General features: G+C 48.2%; 1 protein-coding gene across 1 annotated transcript in view; it reads right to left on the minus strand.

Moving 5' to 3' along the window:
- The window catches only part of SGK2 (serum/glucocorticoid regulated kinase 2), a 51676-nt gene that overhangs the window by 25746 nt on the left and 1492 nt on the right, over positions 1-24438 (minus strand). Inside the window, exons 2-3 of the mRNA XM_040437138.1 lie at positions 9652-9741; positions 5620-5677 (exon numbers count right to left, since the gene is read on the minus strand). Of these exons, the coding sequence (XP_040293072.1) occupies positions 5620-5677; positions 9652-9692 (99 nt within the window). The 5' untranslated portion in view covers positions 9693-9741. The remainder of the gene's footprint in view (positions 1-5619; positions 5678-9651; positions 9742-24438) is intronic.

The raw sequence follows: 24438 nt of genomic DNA on the forward strand, positions 1-24438 counted from the left end.
GTGAAAAGGGGGTGGTATAGGGAGGTTATATTAAGGGGAGGAGTGTAGGAGCCATTTTAGATTAGATTTTAAATCTGAGGAGAAGGAGCAAACTAGCACTTACGTGATGGAGGTTGAGGCTTTAATTGAGCAGTTGCGGGCAGCGGCGGAGACCCGGGGACCCGAATGGCTGCAGGAACAGGTGGCTGGTGTGTTGCAGGGGGCGGCGGTGAGTAGTGTCAGCTCACCGCCAACTGGTAGACGGCCGGCCTTAGTCCGGAGGCAACCCCCAGGGCTCGGCGCCGGGTGCAGAGCCCCCTCGGGGACCCTTCACTGAGGGAGGGCGGCGGTGTACCTGCTGCCAGACCCTCCCGACGTGGGAGGAATCAATATGCACGGCGGAGCCCTAGGACAGGCGGGCGGATTCCTCCCCCGCCTCCGGCAGTGAGAGCGGTGGATGCGGGACCAGGTGCGGCGGGTGCCCCCAGTCCGGGGGAGGCCGCCCGGCGTGGGAGAGATGAGCAGGCGGTCGTGGCTGTGGGCAGAGAGATGGCGGTGGCGCACAGGCCACAGGAGACGGTTGGGCGACATGGCGGAGGCTCCGCCCATCGTGTGAGGGGAGAAGATCATGGCGCATCCAGCAGGCCAGGTGCTGGGATGTTGGTGGCGCAGGAAGAAGAGGTTCGTGCTGAGGAGGAAGATCATCAGGAAGCAGGACCTTCGGCTGCGGGGTTCACAGCCCCCCGGCAGCTTGGTGAGGCTAACTGTGGTATCATTAATGCGTGGACGGGTGGCCAAGGGGGGGGTGGGGTGCCACAAGGTGATTTGGGTAAGGGATTGGGGCAGCTTTTTCAGAGTTTGGCGGGTTGGGTGTCTGGTTTTGGGGGGGCAGGAATTTCACCTGTGCCTGCATGGGGAGTGGGGGCTGGGGTTAGTGGTGGTCCGGCCAGTGTGACGAGCAGGGTGGGAGACTCGGTGTCCGTGCAGACGCAGGTTGGGGGGGAGGATGATAGGTCAAAAGTGGACGACACAGCGCGGGGGGAAGTGTATGTCTGCTTTGAGGGTCCTTTGGGGGCGCACTTAAAAATGGAGGTGCGGGAGCGCATATGGAAGGGGGAGTATGTGGAAATATTTTCCTTGCTCCCCCTGGAGAGGTTTAATTTAGATAGGGGTAAGAAGGAGGATGGTAAGAAGGAGGAGGAGGAGAAACGGAGGTTTCGTCTTATTCCACGGACGTTTTCTAATTGGCTGCAGGCATTTGCTATTTTAGCCAGTGTGGTAGGAGAAAAGAAGCCGGAGTGTTGTTCGGCTCTTTTTTGCTATATGGATGCGATTGGGGAAGCGTTTCGGGTGTACGGGGGGACGGGCTGGTTGCGGTACGACGAACAGTTCCGGCAGAGGATGGCGGTGCGTAGTACAATTAGATGGGATCATAAGGACATAGGGTTATGGATGCGGGTGATGGCTCCGGTGCGTGCGGGGCAGTCCTTTCGGGGTGAGTCGGGGGGATCAGGTCAGGCAGCTTTTTCAGCGGCGTCGGCAAAAGGGCTTTGCTTCCTCTTTAACGAGGGCAACTGCAGGTTTGGGGCAAAGTGTCGTTTTAAGCATGAATGTTCCGCATGCGGGGGGGAATCATGGATTCAGTCGTTGTTTCAGAGGGGGTAGGCAAAAGGGGGGTGAGGCAGGTGGAAAAGGGGCTGACACCGGTGCGGGTAGCAGAGATGGGCCCCTTCCTAAATAGATATCCTGATCAAGGGATGGCGGAATTTTTGAGGGTCGGTTTTACGGAAGGTTTTGGTATCCCCTCGTTTCCAGTACCGGTGATTGCAGGGAGAAAAAAATTGCGTTCGGCACTTGAGCATCCCGAGGTGGTGTCTGAAAAATTGGCGAAGGAGGTATCTTTGGGGCGCATGGATGGCCCCTTTGTGAGTCCGCCTTTGGTCAATTTGAGGATATCACCTTTGGGGATTGTCCCCAAGAAGGAGCCGAACAAGTTTCGGTTAATTCATCATTTGTCCTATCCTAAAGGTGCGTCGGTCAATGAAGGTATTGATCCTGAACTATGTTCGGTGGTATATACTTCATTTGATGCGGCTGTAGAGTGGGTGAGGAAATTGGGGGTGGGGGCGTTGTTGGCAAAAACGGATATTGAGGCTGCGTTTCGGTTGTTGCCTGTTAATCCGGATAGTTTGCATTTGTTGGGTTGTTATTGGGAAGGGGGTTATTTCGTGGATAGGTGTTTACCAATGGGGTGTTCAGTGTCATGCGCATATTTTGAAGCATTCAGTTCTTTTTTGGAGTGGGTCGTTAGGGACGTTTCGGGTTGTTCATCCATTATTCATTATTTGGATGATTTTCTTTGTTTGGGTCCGGCGGGGTCTAGGGTTTGCTCGTTGTTACTTAGCACATTGGAGTCGGTTTTTGGAGTATTTGGGGTGCCGTTGGCTGAGGGAAAAACGGTGGGTCCCACTACGGAATTGAGTTTTCTGGGTATTGTTATTAACACGGAAAGGATGGAATGTCGGTTGCCTGAGGATAAATTGCAGGATTTACGTTTAGTGGTGGAGAGGGCTAGGAAATCGGCTAAGATCAGGTTGAGGGACTTGCAATCGCTGCTAGGGAAACTCAATTTTGCATGTCGGATTATGCCAATGGGGAGAATTTTTTGTCGTCGGTTGGCGGGGGCTACTGCAGGCGTTACGGCCCCGCATCATTTTATTAGGTTGGGGAAGGAGTTCAAAGGGGATTTGGCGGTGTGGGGGGAATTTTTGCAGCAGTTTAACGGTCGGACTTTGGTTTTGGGGGCAGCTGTGGATAATTTTGACTTTGAGTTGTTTTCGGATGCGGCGGGTGGTTCGGGTTTTGGTGTGTACTGTCATGGGCAATGGTGTGCGGGTAGGTGGCCGATTGCCTGGGTGGAGAGGGGATGGCTTCAGAATTTGGCATTGTTAGAGCTTTTTCCAATTGTATTAGCTATGGTGTTGTGGGGGGATCGGTTTAGAGATAAAAAAATCCGGTTTCATTGTGATAATTTGGGGGTGGTTCAGGCCATTAATGGTATGACGGCGTCTTCGCCGCCGGTTATTCGTTTGTTACAGCATTTGGTTTTGGTCTGTTTGTCGCGTAATGTGTGGGTGGTAGCAGTACATGTGCCAGGTATTTTTAATAATATTGCGGATGCCCTTTCTCGTTCTCAGCTGGAGCGGTTTCGGCAATTGGCGCCAGGAGCGGATGCCGAGGGATTGGAATGTCCGGAGTCCATGTGGGAGATGTTGGAGGTATCATAGACGGTCTCCTTCGGGACTCAATGAGTACCGGGACGTGGTTGGCGTACGGTAAAGTGTGGGGGGAGTGGCTGCATTGGTGTGAGGAGTTGGGGGCGCGCGTGGATGAGGGGGATATCCCGTTATTGTTGTTTTTGGGGCATGTGAGGGAACTGGAGTGGTCGGTGTCAAAATTGAATAAATGGATTGCTGGGCTGGCGTTTGGTTTCAAATTGAGGGGTTTGGCGGATGTGACCAAGACGTTTTTAGTGAGGCAGGTGTTGCGGGGTTGGCGGCGTGGGCAGAAGGTCAGGGACAAAAAGAGGCCAGTCTCGTTTGATTTGTTATTAAGATTAGGCACGCAGTTGGAATTGGTGGGTAGTTCAGGTTGGGAGGTGAAGTTGTTTAGGGCAGCTTTTTCTTTGGCGTTTTTTGGAGCGTTTCGGATAGGCGAGTTGGTATGTCAAAGTGTGCGGGCTGTTGGTGGCAGGCTGCTGAAGGAGGATGTGGGGTTGTTGGATGATAGGGTGGTGATTAAAATTCGTAGGTCTAAGACTGACAAGTTAGGTAAGGGAAGCTTGGTGAGGTTGTTTGAGGTTCCTGGCTGTTCGATGTGTCCGGTTCGGTGTGTTGGGGAGTATACAGCCTTGGGTGTCGCTGAAGGAGGTCCGTTGTTGAGGCATAGGGATGGTTCGTATTTGTCGCGGTACCAATTTCTGGCAGTGTTCAGGCGTTGTTTGCAGGAGTTGGGTATTACAGCGGAGGATTTTGCGGGGCACTCGTTCAGGATAGGGGCGGCTACGGAGGCGGCCAGGTGGGGTATGAGTGACGAGGTAATCAAGAGGATTGGTAGATGGGAGTCTGTTAGGTTTAGGTCCTATGTGCGGGTGGGGATGTTGTAGAAGGGCATTGACTGATGTGTCTTGTGTTTGCCTTGTCTTATTTTTCAGATTCCGGTTCCGCGTGGGTTTGGATCATGGGGCACTCATTCGTGTTCTGGGGTGCTTTGAGGGCGGATGTTCGTCATGAGGGTCGGCAGCTGGGGTTTGACAGGGACGTCGCGGTCATCAGATGGTTGGGGGTGAGAGGTATGTTGTGGCAAGGGGTGTTAAGGGAGGTCCATCGTTATGTACGTTTGAGTAGAGCGCCGGATGTGTTGGTGCTGCATGTGGGTGGGAATGATTTGGGGGGGCGGCCCGTTAGAGAGCTGTTAAGGGATATTAAGTTTGACTTGTTACGTTTGTGGTCTTTATTCCCGGGCATGGTCACGGTGTGGTCAGACATCGTGCCTAGGCAGGTATGGCGTGGGGCGCGTTCAGTGGAGCGACTCAATAAGGCGAGGATAAAGGTTAATAGGGCGTTGGGTAAGTTTATGGCCAGGAACGGGGCAGTGGCAGTGCGGCATTCGGAGTTGGAGCCTGGAGTGGGGGCGTTTTGGAGGGCCGATGGTGTCCATTTGAATGCCGTTGGTATTGACTTGTGGTCATTGGGGCTTCAAGGAGGAATCGAGCGAGCATTGGGAGTGTGGAGGAACGCGCAATTCTGAGGGTGTTGAGTCAGGTTGCGCGTTGTTGGCGGTGGGAGGTCCTCGAAGTTGGTGGTAAGGATGCTTCAGGTGAATGGGAGGGCCTCAATGGTGGGGCTGGACTCCCATGCTTGGACAGTTGGCTCGGATAAAAGGCGTCCGTCAGGTGGTCTCCGAGCTGGTGCTTTACGGCTGGAGGCAAGACGGATGTGCCAGTTTTTTGGTGACTTGTGTTTTAACGAATTTGGGGCTTCAAGGACCTCCCTCGTCATGGGTAAGAAACTGTAAGATTATTTATGGTTTATTGTATTTATGTTAATGAACGGCTGCTGTGGCCATTATTATCCAACTCTGGTCTCTGTGTCTTATTTGGAGAGTTAGGGTAAATATGTGGTCAAAGCAGTAAAAGAGGGGCCCCCGAGTGAATAGCCAATAACCCTCTCAAGAGAGTTTTGGCAGGTTGTTCTCTGCCGGAACAGCCTGCTGGAGCTAATAGTGTTGATGTGGAAGAAGCCTAGCTGGTGCCAGACACCTCTAGTGGCAGCTTATCTTCCTTTTTACAAAAGGATCAGGTGTGTTAAAAACCAATGGGCCGGTCCTTCTTTCCTCTTGATATTTGCCGATTGAGGATATCTACATGAAATGGCTGACCAATCCTACCATAATCAGCCTTAAGTGCCCCTTTAAAGCAAAGCTTCACTTTTATAACTACTTCAATCATTCTTTCCCTCATTCTGCTCAGTACACGTTTATAATTTTACACGGATTCACTTAGGAGGTGACCGGCTTCCCGTAACATCTCTCGGTAAAATGTGGAGGTTTGTAGGTATCGATGGCATATGCTTTACAAACCTTTCCAAAGCTCCCCTTTCCTATAACTTTCAGGAAGTCAAAGTCAGTTGGTTTAGCACTGGAAAAAAAAGATAAAGATGACAATGTAACAATTTATATGACTTTATTGCTAGGATACATTCACACACAAAAGATTTATTGCAGAAATTTCTATTGCTGTTTCATTAAAGGGTTTGACCACTTTCTGGTTACTGTTCACCAATCTGTTTGTGAGATGATTATATGTCACTTACTAATATAGTCTTTGTTGAAATTCTGCACCATTTTCTATATTTCATGATGTATGCCCCCTTGTTTACAAAGTCTTTTGTGCTGTCCACACAGAGGTCCTGTCCATAAGATGGCCGCTGATGTGACCAGGCAAATCACCTCCATGTGATGTCTCCTCCATTCAAATGCACTGCACCTGCACTAAACTTTCAACAGTACAAGTGCAGATGACAGGTGCAGTGTATTTGAATGGAGGAGACATCACATGGAGGTGATTTGCTTGATCACATGACCCTCCATCAGCAGCCATTTTATGGACAAGACCTCTGTGTGGACAGCACAAAAGACTTGGCAAACAAGGGGGCATACCTTATCAAATATAGGAAATGGTGCAGAATTTCAACAAGGGCTATATTAGTAAGTGCCATATAATCATCTTACATACATATTGGTCAACAGTAATCAGAAAGTGGCCAATCCCTTTAATCTCAGTGAAGCTTAAAGAAATCCATGCACATGGAGAGGAAACCACATTCATCTGTATGGAAAGTTTGAACTCTGTAAGGAAAGATGTGCAGCTCCATACAACCTCCCAGTAGGACACCCATAGACTGTAATGGGGCCCTACTGTACTTCTATACAAAGTCAAAAAGTTATTTTTCCTGACAGATTCCATATGATTTTTTAACAAACTTGTGCCTCCAAGGGGCTCCATTGGATGCTGTATTACAGAGGAATCCTCCCCTAAAAGCATTGCTAGGGAGCAGAGGAAAGCCATTGGGGGAGAGTTATCAAAACTGGGGTAAAGGAAAACTGGCTTAGGCTACTTTCACACTAGCGTTCGGAGCGGATCCGTCTGATGTTTCATCAGACGGATCCGCTCCGATAATGCAGACGTTCGCATCCGTTCAGAACGGATGCGTCTGCATTAAAACTTAGAAAATTTTCTAAGTGTGAAAGTTGTCTGAGCGGATCCGTTCAGACTTTCCATTGAAAGTCAATGGGGAACGGATCCGCTTGAAGATTGAGCCATATTGTGTCATCTTCAAGCGGATCCGTCCCCATTGACTTACATTGTAAGTCTGGACGGATCCGCTCGCCTCCGCACGGCCAGGCGGACACCCGAACGCTGCAAGCAGCGTTCAGGTGTCCGCTCACTGAGCGGAGCGGAGGCTGAACGCTGGCAGGCGGATGCATTCTCAGTGGATCCGCCTCCACTGAGAATGCATTGGGGCCAGACGGATGCGTTCGGGACCGCTCGTGAGCCCCTTCAAACGGTGCGCACGAGCGGACACCCGAACGCTAGTGTGAAAGTAGCCTTAGGCTACTTTCACACTCGCGTTTTGTGCGGATCCGTCATGGACAGATCTGTTCAGATAATACAACCGTCTGCATCCGTTCAAAGTAAATGGAGGACGGATCCATTTTCTATTGTGCCAGATTGTGTCAGTGAAAACGGATCCGTCCCTGTTGACTTACATTGTGTGCCAGGACGGATCCGTTTGGCTCAGTTTCATCAGACGGACACCAAAACGCTGCAAGCAGTGTTTTGGTGTCCACCTCCAGAGCGGAATGGAGACGGTACGGAGGCAAACTGATGAATTCTGAGCGGATCCTTTTCCATTCAGAATGCATTAGGGCAAAACTGATCCGTTTTTGACCGCTCGTGAGAGCTCTGAACGGATCTCACAGACGGAAAGCCAAAACCCGAGAAAGTAGACTTAGTTTGCCATAACAACCAATCAGATTCAACCTTTCATTTTTCAGAGCTTCATTAGAAAATGAAAGGTGGAATCTGATTGGTTTCTTTGGGCAACAAAGCCAATTTTCCTTTGCGCCAGTTTTGATAAATCTCCCCCATTAGGCCTCTTTCACACGAGCGTGACAGATTAGGTCCGGGTGCGTTCAGTGAAACTCGCACCATTTTGCAAGCAAGTTCAGTCAGTTTTGTCTGCGATTGCGTTCAGTTGTTCAGTTTTTTCCGCGCGGGTCCAATGCGTTTTAATGCGTTTTTCACGCGCGTGATAAAAAAACTAGGTTTACATACAACATCTCTTAGCAAGCATCAGTTTTTCACTGAAGCCCCATTCACTTCTATGGGGCCAGGACTGCGTGAAAAACGCAAAATATAGAACATACTGCGTTTTTCACACAACGCAGAACAGATGCGTGAAAAAAACGCTCATGTACACAGACCCATTGAGATGAATGGGTCAGGATTCAGTGCGGGTGCTATGCGTTCACGTCACGCATTGCACCCGCGCGGAAAACTCGCTCGTGTGAAAGGGGCCTTAGTGTCAATGGACACTGAACTGAGGCAAATGGCTGCCCAGTTCAGGATGCAATCCCAGCTTCTGGACCCATATTCCATCTGAATGACAAGCTATAAGATAATGAAGACCTAAATGCAACATTACTTTTTAAGGGTCACTAGACTTTCAAAAATGTTATGATGTGTCCAACTTTTGATATGTCATATCAAAGGCTTTGATCAGTGGAATATCTCTTGCAGTGAGGAAGGAGAGTGTGGTATGTGAGGGCTTGTCTCGTTCTATTGATCATGGAAGTCTCTGCACTCAGGCCCCCACCGATCAAAAGCTTTGATATGACACTATGACATATCGAAAGTTTTTTGGGAAAATCCCATGAACCTTTGAAGGCTTTTCATCGAAAGAATGACAAACCTGAATTTGCACAATAATTAGAAACACCTTATTGACCCCTCCCCTGCGACAGGCAGATAAGAACAAGAACTCTTCAATGCAATATTATCAGTGCACACGACATGTGACGGTATTACATGCACCATTGTGTTATGATTGCCTAGTGGTAACTGTACTTGTCAGGGCTCATGCTCACTAACAGTCTGCAATATACTGTATATGGGAAGTGGTCACGTGCTCTCCATATCATGGATGCAGACCCATTCGCTCGAATGGGTCCGCAAGATACGGAGATGAAGCCCACAGAAACACTTCAGAGCGCTTCCGTGTGATCTCAGTCCGTGCTTCCGCACCGCAAAAAAATAGATCCTGTTCTATTTTTCTGCGGTGCGGACTGAATCTTGAGGATCACGGACCCATTCAAGCGAATGGCTCCACATCCACAAATGGCGGGCACACAGCCGGTGCCTGTGCATTGCAGACCGCTGTTTGCAGCCCGCAGCACGGGCATGGGGCACACATGGTTCATGTGCATGAGCCCTTAATGTATTGATTATTATTACTAAAAATGATATTGTCATTTTCGGATCAGGCCAGTAGACATAGGGCCTCGTGCACATGACCGTGTCTGTTTTGCGGTCCGTTAAGCGCAGATATCAGCAGTGTGCTTCCCGTTCCGCACTGCCCGCCCTATGTTAAATATGCCTTTTCTTGTCTACCGCACAGACAAGAATAGGACACGCTCTATCTTTTTTTGCGGGATGGCCGATGGATGGGAACGGACTTTTTTTTGCAGCCCCTTTGAAATGAATGGATCCACATCCAAGCCACAAAAAATGTGGATCGGATGCAGACTAAATATACCGTCGTGTGGATGGAGGCTTACTACTAGTGTTGAGCGAACTTGTGTTTTAAGTTCGGCGTCTAAAGTTCGGGTTCGGGTTATCGAAGTATCCCGTTATGGATTCCGCTACCACGGACCATAACGGAATTTAGAATCCATAACGGGATACTTCGATAACCCGAACTTTAGACGTAGAACTTAAAACAGAAGTTCGCTCAACACTACTTACTACGTGTTTCTTCTGACCTGTGTGCACTTACAGATTTCCACAGATCTAGTCTTTAGAGGCACAGCTGAGGGGGGATGTGTACTCACTTAGGGTTGGCAGACGGGCCCAGGTTTATGTTCGAAGTCATGACTGAAGAGAGACGTTGACCGATTCCAGTCTCGATGTCACTCAATGGTCTGTAAATTGAAGAGTTTAGACTCCTTTATAGTTAACCACAAACATTCAGAATGAAAAAGGAAGAAAAAAAGGCACAACAGGAAGAATCAGCAGGTAGGAAGTCATTTATTAAGAGCAGTGGCGTAACTAGAAATGACTGGGCCCCACAGCAAATTTTGAACGGGGCCCCCTAGCAACTTCTTCACAACCCCTTCCTCCCATGCAACCCCCACTTCTGTGGCTAGTCAAGATCGCTCTCTCAGACGAGGCCCGACAGCTGCTCTGTCCTACAGTGTCACTGTATATAATGTCATTTTATAATACCGTTGAGGTGGCCCTGACAATAAAATCTTTTATTCCTCCTCTCAGGTGGGCCCCTTCTGAGTTCAGACCCCAAATCAGCCGCTTCCCCTATAGCTACGCCCTTGATTAAGAGTCAAGGGTAGGTTCACAAGAATTTTTTGGGAAGTGTTTTTTAAGGCAGATTTTCTGGCCGGTTTTTCAGCCAAAGCCAGAAGTGGGTCCAGCTGGAAGGTGAAGTATAATCCTTCCTTTCTATTTCCGATTCCTTGTAATCCACTTCTGTCTTTGGCAAAAAAAAAACTGCAGGAAAATCTGCCTCAAACCCTCCACAAAAAAAAAAATCTGTGTGCACCTACCCACAGTGTTATGGATTTTCATAACATGCGTGGTGATCATATCACACAAGCTGTGTCTTTTTTATGTAGAGGAAATCTATGTCTGACCACCCGAAGCCTGTGCACTACACGCCTGCTTTTGCAGTAAATATAATTGTGGCCACCATTGCACCAAAACTATAAAAGTGTATTGACGTGCTAATTTTGCGATTTTATATATTTTTTTTACAAAAATAGGATTTATTTTCAAACTATCTTAGGCTTCGTTCACATCAGCGTTCAGCCTTTCCGTTCTCCGGAAAGGACGGATTCGGCACATAACTGAGCCGAATGGAGCCTACGGACCCCATAGACCCCCATAGACTATAATGGGGTCCGTTAGGTTTACGCTCAGAAGAGACAAAAGTAGTGCATGCAGGATTTTTATCTCCGTTTCAAAAATCTTCCTCTGGGCGTAAACCTAACGGACCCCATTATAGTGTATGGGGGTCTATGGGGTCCGTAGGCTCCGTTCGGCTCAGTTATATGCCAAATCCGTCCTTTCCGTTTTTCCTGCCCCTATAACAGAGTAGGAGAACGGAAAGGCTGAATGCTGATGTGAACGAAGCCTTAATACTTTTTATAAGTTTTGTGCACCTGTGGTGTTTTTATTTGAAGTGATTTTGTGGCATCTAACAACGTGAGGATGTTCCTTTTGTGCAGAATAGGTCACCAATATCCAATCATTTAGTGTCCAACACCCGCTACCCCACTAATCAGCCGTTCCCTGCAGCCTTCGGTGCCAGAAGCAGCTCTCGAATGGAGCAGGGAGTACAGCTCCACCCAAAGTGTAGTGGCTGTGCTCGGTTACTGGGCTGCTAGCTGCTACTGAAGGAGACCTCCCAAGTGTCCCTCTTTTTGACTTTTTGAAGTCCCTCTGTCCCTCTATGCTCCATAAATGTCCCTCTTTTTGATCTGAGGTATTACTGCATTTACAATATTGATCCAGAAAGTCTGGTTCCTTTCTGCATATTAGAGCCCACCTTGTATATTATTTCATTACGGTATTTGATGCAATTTGAATTTTAGAAATGTCTATATTCCGAGTATTTTTGCACTATTTTGTAAGAGAGAACAATTGAAATATATAGATATGGAGGAAAAATTGATATTTCACGCAATGAACCATAAGTTTCCCTTTTTGAACGTTCAAAAAGTTGGGAAGTATGCTGAAGGGAATGGGGGCTGAGCTGTAGTACCTTGAGTGAGCGCTAAACTTTAATCTTCCGCCTTTCATTTTACAAAGGAGCTCTGAGAAATGAAAGGTGGAATCTGATTGGTTGCTATGGGCACCTAAGCCAGTTTTCCCTTTACATCAGTTTTGATAAATCTCCCCCATGGTGTTTTTATATTATTTATCCCAAAGTGTCTTGGACAACTACAGGTATAACTGCCTTTACTTATCAGTACAATGGTTCTGGTGAAAGATGCTATTGCCATAGACAAGACAGGATAAAAGAATGCACTCATAGCCAAGTATGTTTGACCCAAACCAGGTCACGTGGACTGCTCAATTTATAATAGTCCACCTAAGTCGCAAAAAAATAAGTGTCTCCTTGTAGGTATCATATGGAGACATAAAAACTTGTTCCATGTGATATCGGATGTTTTCTTACAGAGATTTTCTGCGCTAGAAACATTGATTCAAAGACAGAATATCCATTGACTTTGACACGGCAAACGCTTATCAGCCCTTTACATTATAATAGCACCATTACCAGCCGTGTTATTTTATTCCATTAGTGGCACTTCTGACTTTGATGCCTTTTCCTTCTCTAAAAGGCGGACAGCTTAGGCTAGATCCACGTCCACTGTGTCTGGCCTAGCCGGATAGTGCCATGCACCGCTGGAGCCCAATTACTATAATTGCATCCGGCGGTGATTCGACCAGTTACCAGCATGAGTGCCGGGTTTTGGACGGACAAAAACGAATGCGTGCACCAGTTTTTGTCCGGCAGAAACTCTGCACTCATGCCGGGTCGGCCGCACTTACAAAAGGTGCAGTCATCATAACTTGGAAAGTGCCAGGTCTATCTCAGAAACCTATTTCCCCGTCGACTTATATTGGGAAATGAGATGTGGCATCACGACCGTGTCATATGGTGATACACTTATGCTGTTCCTTTGTTATTCTTCCTGGAAAGTTATGAATACAGTGATACTAGATGTTATCTAGTCAATAGACTATAGTGTGCAGAGTCTGACATGTCCTCACTGACTGGTCTGTATTAAACTCTGTAGGGACAGGCCCCACTGACAAGAGGAATCATGACGTCCAGTGGTCAATGTATTCATTCATTTCCAATATTTTACGGTGAATAACAGAGGAATGGCACAGAGCAGAGTTGTAGGAAAAGATGCTCCAGAATTCCTATTACATGAGAAATAAAATTACAGGGAAACTTGCTCAGAAAAAATGGTCTTTAATGGGATAGTCATCTCAAAGAAAAAAAAAGCATACAGAATGAAGTCGGCAAACATGTACAGCACACAAATAATCATGAACCCCCTAAATCGTGTCACTTCCAGTTTAAGATGGTCCCATCATCTGAAATTCATTCACACTTAGTTTACTGGTATAAGCTGAATTGCGTTATGGATTCTGTTACCACGGACCATAACGCAATTCCATGACGGAATGCATAAAGGGAGTCCTCTCCTGCATAACGGAAATGGGACGGATCCGTTTTGCAGCCCATAGACTTCAATTATGACGGAATGAATAACCGAATGCCTCTAAAGGCATTCCGTTATGCATTCCGTCATAGAATTGCGCTATGGTCCGTGGTAACAGAATCCATAACGCAATTCACCTTTTACCAGTAAACGAAGCGTGAACGGATTTCATAACCTGAAATTCGCTCATCTCTACTCCCCAGCATGGCACTTCCTAAACTCTTGGTACCCATCATGGCTCCATTCTCATTTCTGATCCATATGGTGGCTTCCCTCATAGTCCCAGTCCCCAGCATGGTGCTGCCTCTCATTCCTGGTCCCTATTATATCCGCCTTCTTAGTCCTAGTCTCTGCCATAGCTCCCCTCTCATTCCTGGTCCCCAGCATGGCTCCCTTCTCATTCCTGGTCCCCAGCTTGGCTCCCTTCCATAATATGGCTTTACCTCTCATTTCTAGTCCCCACCATAACTCCCCTCTCATTCCTGGTCCCTATTATGGCCCCAACTTGCATTCCTTGTCCCAAGTATAGCTCCATCTTGCATTCCTAGCTGGCAACATGGCTCCTCTCTAAATTATGTCCCCCAGCGTTGCTCCACCTCCTATGTCTAGCCTCCAACATGGCTCTGCATCCCATTCCATGGCTCCCCTTTTCATTTTCACCCCTCGTTGCTAACCTTGACACCTCAGAAGTGGTCTGCAGGCTCCCTTATTCAGCAGTTGTGTTAGCTGTTCAGTGCAGAACTCTGCTTTTCTGACAACCTCCCCTGATGTCCCTGTCTCTTGCTCCTGCTCACTCCAGTCAGGTGATGCAGTGCAGCCCCAACTCACGTCCAGGCAATTTACAGAGTATGTAAATCCAATATGTGTTCCTTTCAAAGGGTTCTCACTGAAAAATGTGCTAAAAAAAAAAAAGTTCTTTGGTTGGATGGGGGTGGGGGGGTCTCAGCATGCATAGAGGCCCGGCCTCCGTCACTCCCTCGCCTCTCCCAAGTGACAAGCACAAGGCAAAAAAACGCCCGTGTGACAAAGTATTGCCGCATGGGCATTTAAAAAGTAGCAAAATGTGGTCTTGCGACTTTTTTACTCCAAAAACTGGCATAGCGCCCATCACAAATGACTTCCATTGTTCGTAGCCAGCTCACCCATATGTTACTAAACTTACTAGGATCTCTGCTGCTTGTGAACAAAGCACACTATCCAAAAAGAAGTGTCCAGCGTCTTGAGGATCCTAAAATCCTGGCTTCATTTAGACATAAAACCATAACCATACGAATAGCCAAAAGAGAGTCCAAACAATGCTTGCGCGTTTTAGACATACACATAAATGGGCATCCCATGTGGGGTGCCTTTATTATATCAGTTGTCAGAGATTCGTCCTTATGAATTAGTTGTCGGTGTCATAGTTTATGTGCAGACACAGACTTGTAACTGCAATAGACTGCTTGGAACTAGTGTTGTCCTGTTTGGTGCAGGTTCTGCAACTCTACAAAGACGTGTGAGCTCTTATTTTAGGCGGCTCCTCTTCAGCCTGTGACATTCACTTATTGTTAAAGCAGTAGTAGTTAATAAACCAATAATCTCATGAATGTACCGGTACATGCAGGTCCAGTGGAGGAGGGCAGTTTTTGATGCATTTTTTTATCCAAATCCTGGAGTGGATTGTACAGATAAGACAGGTATAAAATGCACTGTGTGAAAGAGACTTCCAAGTTATTCTGTCTCTCTTTGTCTCGTGTTTCCAATTCAGATAATGGGTATCCTTGTAATATACACGGTCCCCTGATCCCCCCATAGAGGGAACAACTCTTTTTAGCAGCTGTTTGCTCTCTGTAATAGAGGAGGTTTGAGCTGGGAACCCCAAAAGGGATTGCCTTGATGGAACAACCCCTTTAAGGTGACCATGCCTAATTTTTCTATCTGTTGGAAGAAGGTTACGGCCACACGGTCAGGAGTGGATCATAGAAGGAGAGAAGGAGAGAAACTATTAAAGGGGTTGTCCATGATTTTGATATTGATGGCCTACCCTCAGGACATCAATATCTAATCGGAGGGGGTCCGACCGCTGGGAACCTTGCTGTTCAGCTGTTTGAAGAGGCTGCTGTGCTCTGGTGAGCACAGTGGCCTCCTCTTCCTCTTCTCGTTCAAGTAAATAGACCCGGGCTGCAAATCCACCACTATCGAATGTAAGGCGCTGTGCTTGCTATGCTGTGAATAGGCAACATCACTTGTGTCTCTTTAAACAGCTGATCAGCGGGGAGTCAGACATATTGATAACCTGAGTACAAGCCCTTTAAAAGGAACCTGTCACCGGGATTTTGGGTATAGAGCTGAGGACATGGGTTGCTTGATGGCCGCTAGCACATCCGCAATACCCAGTCCCCATAGCTCTGTGTGCTTTTATTGTGTAAAAAAACCGATTTGATACATCTGCAAATTAACCTGAGATGAGTCTTGTCCCTGACTCATCTCACGTACAGGACTCATCTCGGGTTAATTTGCATATGTATCAAATCGGTTATTTTACACAATAAAAGCACACAGAGCTATGGGGACTGGGTATTGCGGATGTGCTAGCGGTTCCCTTTAAGACAGATACAATTTTCTTTTCTTTTCTTTTTTTTTATTCATTCCTGGTTTTGGCTTCCAAAACTGCATCAGGAAACCGGATCGAATGTCTATACCCTACTAAAGGTACTTTCACACTTGCGTTTTTCTTTTCCGGCATAGAGTTCCGTCCTAGGGGCTCTATACCGGAGAAGAACTGATCAGTTTTATCCCCATGCATTCTGAATGGAGAGTAATCCACTCATGATGCATCAGGATGTCTTCAGTTCCGTTTTTTTGACTGATCAGGCAAAAGATAAAACCGCAGCATGCTACGGTTTTATCTCCATCCAAAAAAACGTAAGACTTGCCAGAATGCCGATACGGCATTTTTTTCCATAGGAATGTATTAGTTCAAAATACCGGAATGCCGGATCCGTCCTTCCGCGCAGACCGAAAAAAAGGTGAAAAAAATAAATGCCGGATTCACCGGAAAGACGGATCTGGCATTCCAATACATTTTTCAGACAGATCCGTCATTTTTCAGACTGATTAGGATCTTGATCAGTCTTACAAATGCCATCAATTGCCATACGTTTTGCCGGACCCGGCAGGCAGTTCCGGCGACGGAACTGCTTGCCGGATCACTCTGCCGCAAGCGTGAAAGTAGCCTAATAGTGCAGGAATTCTAAGGTGTATTGGAAGATGCAGAACACATGTTACTTCCTCACCTCTTCCAATATCTCTGCTTGCAGTCAGTGAAAACATTGAGGACAATATGCTTTTATGTACTGTAGGAAGGCGCAAGGGTCGGTCATTGACGGAAGGTTTCCTCGGTGAGGTAAGAGCCGGTAATTTCATCGGTCGGACCCCCGCCGGTCAGATGCTGATGATCTATCATCATTTTAAACAAACTGCAAAACCCCTTTAATGACTTATGACAAATCCGAAGGTCTCTATAGCAATACTTATAGCAGGAATACACCTTTCACGTTGCTGTGTACAAAACTAGTCACGCTATGTGTTAACAGTAAGCAAGATGTCATTTATAGAACAAGATCATCATGTCCTCATATGTTAGGAAGAAATACATTGTTGTGTACACACTGACCCAGTGGTGTACATAGAGAAGTAAAGGATAGCAAGGATTAAACCCGGCCCCACACACAGGACAGAAGGGTTTCTGCCTAAACCCTTTCAATGACCCTTGGGCCATTTTTCCCCTGCCTCATTTGCTAAAAGTTGTTCCTTTAAAGGGTAGAGTCCAGACCAAGTTTTCACCTCCAGTAGAAGAGGAGATAATCCCAACTAAGACTGGTCCCCTCTTGCCCTGGGCCCCATAGCAGTCGCATGGTTTGCCGCTATGGTAATTACGCCCCTGCTGTGACCATACCTCCTAACTGTCCCGGAACAGGCGGGACAGTCCCAGATTGCAATGGCTGTCCCAGTACTGGGGAGCTATGTCCCGCTTTCTAGCAGCTGTCTCTGCTTCCATAGAAGCCTGTATTATGATGAAGCAGAGATCCGTCATCGGCTCCCTGCTTCATCATTCCTCCGCCGGCTCCGCCTCCTCCACAGACCAGAGCAGCCGATGTCCTGCTGCTGCTAGGAACAAGGTATGTGGTGTTTATTTTTTTTACTTTCTGTAAGGGGCACATGACTGGGCATATTACTCGGGCACATAACTGGGCATATTACTGTCAGGGGGCACAGCTGAGCATATTATTGGGGGGCACAGCTGAGCACATTATTGGGGGGCACAGCTGGGCATATTACTGTCAGGGGGCACAGCTGGGCATATTATTGGGGGGCACAGCTGGGCATATTATTGGGGGGCACAGCTGGGCATATTACTGGGGGGCACAGCTGGGCATATTACTGGGGACACATAACATGGCATTGTCACGGACTTTGGTGGGCGCCGTGACACGGTTGCCGTGCATGTGCAGCGTACTCAAGTTGTGTGTAACAGGTGTTTCTGGGTGATGTAGTGCAATATACACTAACCTGGTACGGCTGACTCTCTGCAAGGGCAGGTGATGGTATAAAATGTTCGTGACGCCAGTGCCAAGTAAACGGTGGCACGCCGTTTGCGGATCGCAGGAATAAATGAGGAACACCGTGATCTTAAAGCAGAACTCCAACTTTAGTAGGTTTCATAGAGACAATAATGGAATCGCAGTTCCTTGGCATACAGTCGATTTTGCAATACGGTTGATGCAGGCAATTACAGTTTTAGCAAGGTGATTACAGAGTGTTGAACACAGGACTTGCAGTACAGGAGCTTGCACTCTATTTCTGTCTGATCCTGGAATATAGCAATTCTTCACCAAGGCCCAATAACCTAATTCTGGCTTTATATCCTTGGTTGTAGCTTTAGAAAGTACCTCCTCTGTTATTTTGAGTACCTCTTGCTTCTCTGCACTTTGCCTCGGTCTCTCTCAGCTTCCTTAGACTCTTTCACTTAAGTATTCCTGTTTCTGCATAAGGGAATTCAGGAGGGAATCTTCTCCTGGACAGCAGGCTTCAGGCCTGGACTGGTTTCTGACATTGTCTAATCTCCAACTGTAGATTACAGACACTAGACTCCGTCTGCCTTTCACTTCCCTGACTGGGCCTTATATAAACTAGGGCTCTCTAGCTCCCTCTAATGACTAGAAGCTGGAATGACACCCCTAGCAGGCCTGTACATGCAAGTTTCACAGTAACAGGGAAATACATGCATTACATTATATGACATTTTATAAAACTGACATATACCAACTTCCCATAATTAGGAGGGACGACAGCACACCAAGTGACACTTTGGTAGTGACGGGTATTACAGTCCCCGTACACTACATATGCTGTTGCCAGAGGCAACCTGTTGTGGTTACAGTTTGTAGGTGCCTCCTCCTTTCTCCTTGGGCCTTCCCTGTCTAGTGCCGGAGGGGTTAATTATCTAGCTGGTGGGGATTTAGGTGTGGCCATGAGGTTTATATTACCTGTGGCTTCCAGGCTGGAGTCAGTGGTACTCCAGCCGTTTGGTGATGGAGCTCTGCTCCTTTTCTGGGTGAACCTGCCCAGTCCTTGAGGGCCACCTTGTTGGACATAAATTGTCTTTCTATTCTATCCTCCATGTTCCGCTTCCTTACCTGTGTGAGTTTATGTTCAGGGTGTGGTGTCTCGTATTGTTGTTGTTACATGTCTGGTCAGTTGGTGTTTTATGTCCGGCATGCATGCAAGTCGTACCCTGTTTATTGTGCCTCCGGAAGGGGGATCCATGTTTTCCCGGAGGGGTGAACCAAAAGTCAAGTCTGTGAGCTTGTTCCTGTGTGTCAGTATGTACTGTATCCGTTTGGTGTTTGGATTGCAGTACGTGTGTATGGGTTCCATTGGTGTGGTCTTCTTTTGTGCCGTCCAGCAGTTGCGGCAGGTAAGTTACCATGCCTTCCTGGGTTCTTGGTTCAGTGGTTATTCCCTCCACTGGATACTTACCTGCCGTTCCACTTGGCTTTCTCTCCTTGCTGTTAGGCCTGCAGAGACTCCTGCTCTTCTGTGTCTTGGAAGAACCGGTCGTCTCTCCCCTGCTCCTATGTGAGGGATAATCAGGGCAACTCAGGGTCCTAGGTATCCTGGGTATGAGCCATTCTACCATCCAGGTAGGGGACGCTTTAGGAGGTGACCTGCTCCCTGATTCCGGCATCCTGGCCTAGCAGCTTCCCCGCATACCCATTATTGTACGGTGGGGAGTTTTCCCCACTACCCACCGTGACAGGCATATTACTGGGGGCACTTCTGGGCATATTACTGGGGGCATATAACAAGGCATATTACTGGGGGCACAGCTGGGCATAATGTGGGCATAAATACTGTTCGGTGGCAGAGCATTAAGAGGACTAGTTGGGATTAGGTGCATAAGTATGCTTTGGGCGGAGTTAGAGGCGTGGCCTAGTGAGGAAAAAATGTCCGCTTTGTGCGCCGCACAATATGTCCCTCTTTGTTCATTTAGAAAGTTGGAAGGTATGCTGTGACCACTCAACTGGTTTATTTCCTTCAGCGCTTTCTCCCCTCTACACTCCGCCTCGCCGATCTGTCAGACTGCTAGCAGTCATCATGGAAGACAATACCAAGACATGTATCATTTCCAGGGACCTTGGTCTATATAGAACAGAAATGTCCCATGTAGAGCAACCTATAATACATGCGGCAAAATGTTATGTTATGAGACAGAACAGCATTTGCTAATTTTGCAAATATCATAAGCTGTTATTAATAGTTGTACATTGGACGGTACAGTTAACAAGTACAGCACTGCTACATCTATATTTAAGCTGTCCATATATTTTAGACAGTAGAGTGAATGCTCTTTTGGCTACGTCTCTCAACCCCTCAAAAACATGCACACTCAACTCGACCAAGTGTGCTTGTGTTCTGAATGGGGAGAGGGGAGCATGCTGCTGACAGACCCCTCTGGTGGTGACTTATCTTCAGGAATGGACTGGGAACGTAAAGTGACCCTGGAAAATAAAAGCTAAAAGTGGCACCATGTTGTAGGCAGGTCCAAATTAACAGAAGGCGGGGCAACACAAGTAGGTGGGGTCAGCAATAGCATAAAGCAAAATACCATCCCAGCAGAACCAAATACCGTGGTCCCTCAAATTACAATATTAATTGGTTCTGGGGCGACCATTGTAACTTGAGTCCATAACTCCATGCAAAACCAATAATTGGTTCTCAAGATTAGAAAAAGTGAAATTTTAAGAAAAATAAGCAGATAACCAAGATGCATTGTCACGGACTGAACCATCACAGGGGCCGCTGGAGAGGCCTGAGGGCTAGCCTCCTTTCTATGGACATGGACTATGGACCCAGAACTATGGAGACACCCCCCCCCCCCCCTGCTCATTGTCCTAGGAAGTTTCTGCCTGTGAGTGATTACGTTATCCCATTATGTTGATTAATTGTATCATGTGTGTTTTCTGCCTGTAACTGCATGGTTTGTGTAAGAAACTGTCTCAGTCTTCCACAAGGTCCCCAATGGGAGTGTCCCTTGCTGGAAGACCTGCATAAAAGGCTGACATGTTGCCCCATTAAAGTGTCCTGTTCTACCCTTCATGAAGTCTGGGCTCATGTTTGGGGATTGGAGAACTACACTCTGGGAATTGCTATAATCATTATACTCTCCAGAGTATAAACCCTAGCTCTTGTAAGAGCTGTTCCTGTATCGCTCTCTGAAGGAAGAGAGGTGCACCCACTGGAACCTGGAAACCTTGTCGTAGGTCCAGGGTGGGTAGAAGACGGCGAGATCCCAACCAAGCTGTGGCGGTTCCTGGGGTCGGCAGTGCTTACAGTGTCAAGTGGAGTGCTTGGAGTCCTCGGGAAGCACTAGGAGCATCCATCAATGGAGGTACCCAGTCGGGTGCCAGGAGATCCGTTACAGTGGTGGCAGCAGTGGGATGGCGTCCTAGTGCAAGGATAAGCAGCTCGGAGACACCGTTCGTGGATTTACAAAATTGAGGGCAACACTTGTCCCAGTACAGCGCCCCTGGCTACAGCAGCATGGAATCGGCTAGTTCTTGGACAGCGTTCCATGATGAAGAGGAGGATCACCCGAATTACAGGGATGCAGTCTGGAAAGACGTATGGCACGAGGCCCTGGAGGACGTGCAGCGTCAGCGGGGCGAGAGTCTCCCCAGTGAGGAGCAGAGGTTGCGGATGCGATGTGAGCTGCAAATGCCTCTACTGGGAGAGCAGCCCCTGAAGGGCTGGGAGTCGGAGCGCGAGACACTGGTATGGCAGGAGAACTGGCTGGATGATGCATACCAGGCACTATGGGAGGACCCACAGTCGGCAGGTGGAGATGGGACCGAGGTCTCTCTACCGGCCCTGCAGGGATGCTGGGCATCCGGACCAGATCCCTGGCGGCAGTGTATTATAAAGGGAGAAGAGACAACCGGTCTCTCTCCCCAGCGCAGCCCATGTCACAGAGAGAGGAGACTGTCGGTCCCTCATCTCAGCAGCAAGCATCACTGGGAGTGGAGATGGTCATTACCGCTACCCAGCGGCGTTCCAGGGAGAGGAGACAATCGGTCGATCTCCCCAGAGGCAGAGGGCGTTCCAGGGAGAAGAGGTAGCTGACCTCTCTTCCCAGCGGCAGTATGGTTACCCAGGAGATGATATGGGTGGCATCACTCTCCTGCAGCAGAGTCAAGCGGACCAGTTGGAAGAGGTTCTGGATTCATCTTGTTCGACTAACACAGGTCCAGATCAGTTGGGGGTCTGGTACCTGGTTAGTCTACTCTAGTACCGGCTCATTATTCTGCAAAGGGAAAAATTGGAAGTTTCTGCCTGTGAGTGATTACGTTATCCCATTGTGTTGATTAATTGTATCGTGTGTGTTTTCTGCCTGAAACTGCATGTGATTGGTTTATGTAAGAAACTGTCTCAGTCTTCCACAAGGTCCCCCATTGGACATGTTGCCCCATTATAGTGTCCTGTTCTACCCTTCATGAAGTCTGGGCTCATGTTTGGGGGATTGGAGAACTACACTCTGGGGATTGCTGTAATCATTATACTCTCCAGAGTATAATCCCTAGCTCTTGTTAGAGCTGTTCCTGCATCACTCTATAAAGGAAGAGAGGTGCACCCACTGGAACCTCGAAGCCTTGTCATAGGTCCAGGGTGAGTAGAAGACTGCGAGATCCCAACCAAGCTGTGGCGGTTCTTGGGGTCGGCAGTGCTTACGGTGTCAAGTGGAGTGCTTGCAGTCCTCGGGAATCAGTAGGAGCATCCATCAATGGAGGTACCTAGTCGGGGTGCAAGGAGATCCGTTACAGTGACTGTAACGGATCTCCTAGCACCCCGACTGGGTACCTCCATTGATGGATGCTCCTGGTGCTTCCTGAGGGCTCCAAGCACTCCGACAACGTAAGCACTGCCGACCCCACGAACCGCCGTAGCTTGGTTGGGATCTCGTCATCTTCTACCCACCCTGGACCTACGACAAGGTTTCCAGGTTCCAGTGGGTGCACATCACTTCCTTCAGAGAGTGATGCAGGAACAGGAACAGCTCTTACAAGAGCTAGGGTTTATATTCTGGAGAGTATAATGATTATAGCAATACCCAGAGTGTAGTTCTCCAATCCCCCAAACATGAGCCCAGACTTCATGAAGGGTAAAACAGGACACTTTAATGGGGCAGCATGTCAGCCTTTTATGCAGGTCTTCCAGCAAGAGACAGTCCCATGGGGGACCTTGTGGAAGACTGAGACAGTTTCTTACATAAACCAATCACATGCAGTTACAGGCAGAAAACACACACATGTGATACAATTAATCAACACAATGGGATAACGTAATCACTCACACTCAGAAACTTCCAATTTTTCCCTTTGCAGAATAATGAGGGGGGGTGGGGGGTTCTGGGTCAATAGTCCTTAGGAAGGAGGCTAGCCCTCAGGCCTCTCCAGCTGCCCCAGTGACTGTTCAGTCTGTCACATTTCTCCACTCCCAACAGTAGACTAACCAGGTACCAGAACCTCTTCCAACTGGTCCGCTCTGCTGCAGGAGAGTGATGCCACCCATATCATCTCCGGGGTAACCACACTGCCGCTGGGGAGAGAGGTCCGGCTGCCCAGCCTGCAGGGCCGGTAGAGAGACCTCAATCCCATCTCCACCTGTCGACTGTGGGTCCTCCCATAGTGCCTGATATGAATCATCCAGCCAGGTCTCCTGCCACACCAGGGTCTCGCGCTTCGACACCCACCCCTTCAGGGGCTGCTCTCCCAGTAGAGGCATTCGCAGCTCCCATCGCATCTGCAACCTCTGCTCCTCACTGGGGAGACTCTCGCCCCACCGATGCTACACGTCCTCCAGGGCCTCGTGCCATACGCCTTTCCGGACTGCATCCCTGTAATCCGGGTGATCCTCCTCTTCCTCGTGGAACGCTGTCCAAGAACTAGCTGATTCGATGCTGCCAGAGGCGCTGTACGAGTACCAGCATTGCCCTAATTATAAATCCACAAATGGTGTCTCTGAGCTGCTTCTCCTCGCACTCGGACGCCATCCCACTGCTGCCACCACTATAACGGATCTCCTAGCACCCGGACTAGGTACCTCCGTTGATGGATGCTCCTAGTGCTTCCCGAGGGCTCCAAGCACTCCGCTCGACACCGTAAGCACTGCCGGCCACACGAACCGCCATAGCTTGGTTGGGATCTTGTTGTCTTCTACCCACCTGGACCTACGACAAGGTTTCCAGGTTTCAGTGGGTGCACCTCTCTTCCTTCAGAGAGTGATACAGGAACAGCTCTTACAAGACCTAGGGATTATACTCTGGAGAGTATAATGATTATAGCAATCCCCAGAGTGTAGTTCTCTAATCCCCCAAACATGAGCCCAGACTTCATGAAGGGTAGAACAGGACACTTTAATGGGGCAACATGTTAGCCTTTTATGAAGTTCTTACATAAACCAATCACATGCAGTTACAGGCAGAAACACACACACACACACACACCTGTGATACAATTAATCAACACAATGGGATAACGTAATCACTCACAGGCAGAAACTTCCCATTTTTCCTTTTGTAGAATAATGAGCCGGGGGGGGGGGGGGGGTGTCTCCATAGTTCTAGGTCCATAGTCCATAGGAAGGAGGCTAGCCCTCAGGCTTCTCCAGCAGCCCCAGTAACGGTTCAGTCCGTCACATGCTTAAAGCAAGTCCTTACACAAAACAGCCAGGAATAGAGGCTGGAAACTGTAAATCACCTTCCATGCTGAGGACAGGAGTTTTTTCAGGAACTTGCATAGTACATACATACCAGAAAATTAAAAT

This window comes from Bufo bufo, chromosome 6 (assembly GCF_905171765.1).
Source record: "Bufo bufo chromosome 6, aBufBuf1.1, whole genome shotgun sequence".
Classification (NCBI taxonomy): domain Eukaryota; kingdom Metazoa; phylum Chordata; class Amphibia; order Anura; family Bufonidae; genus Bufo; species Bufo bufo.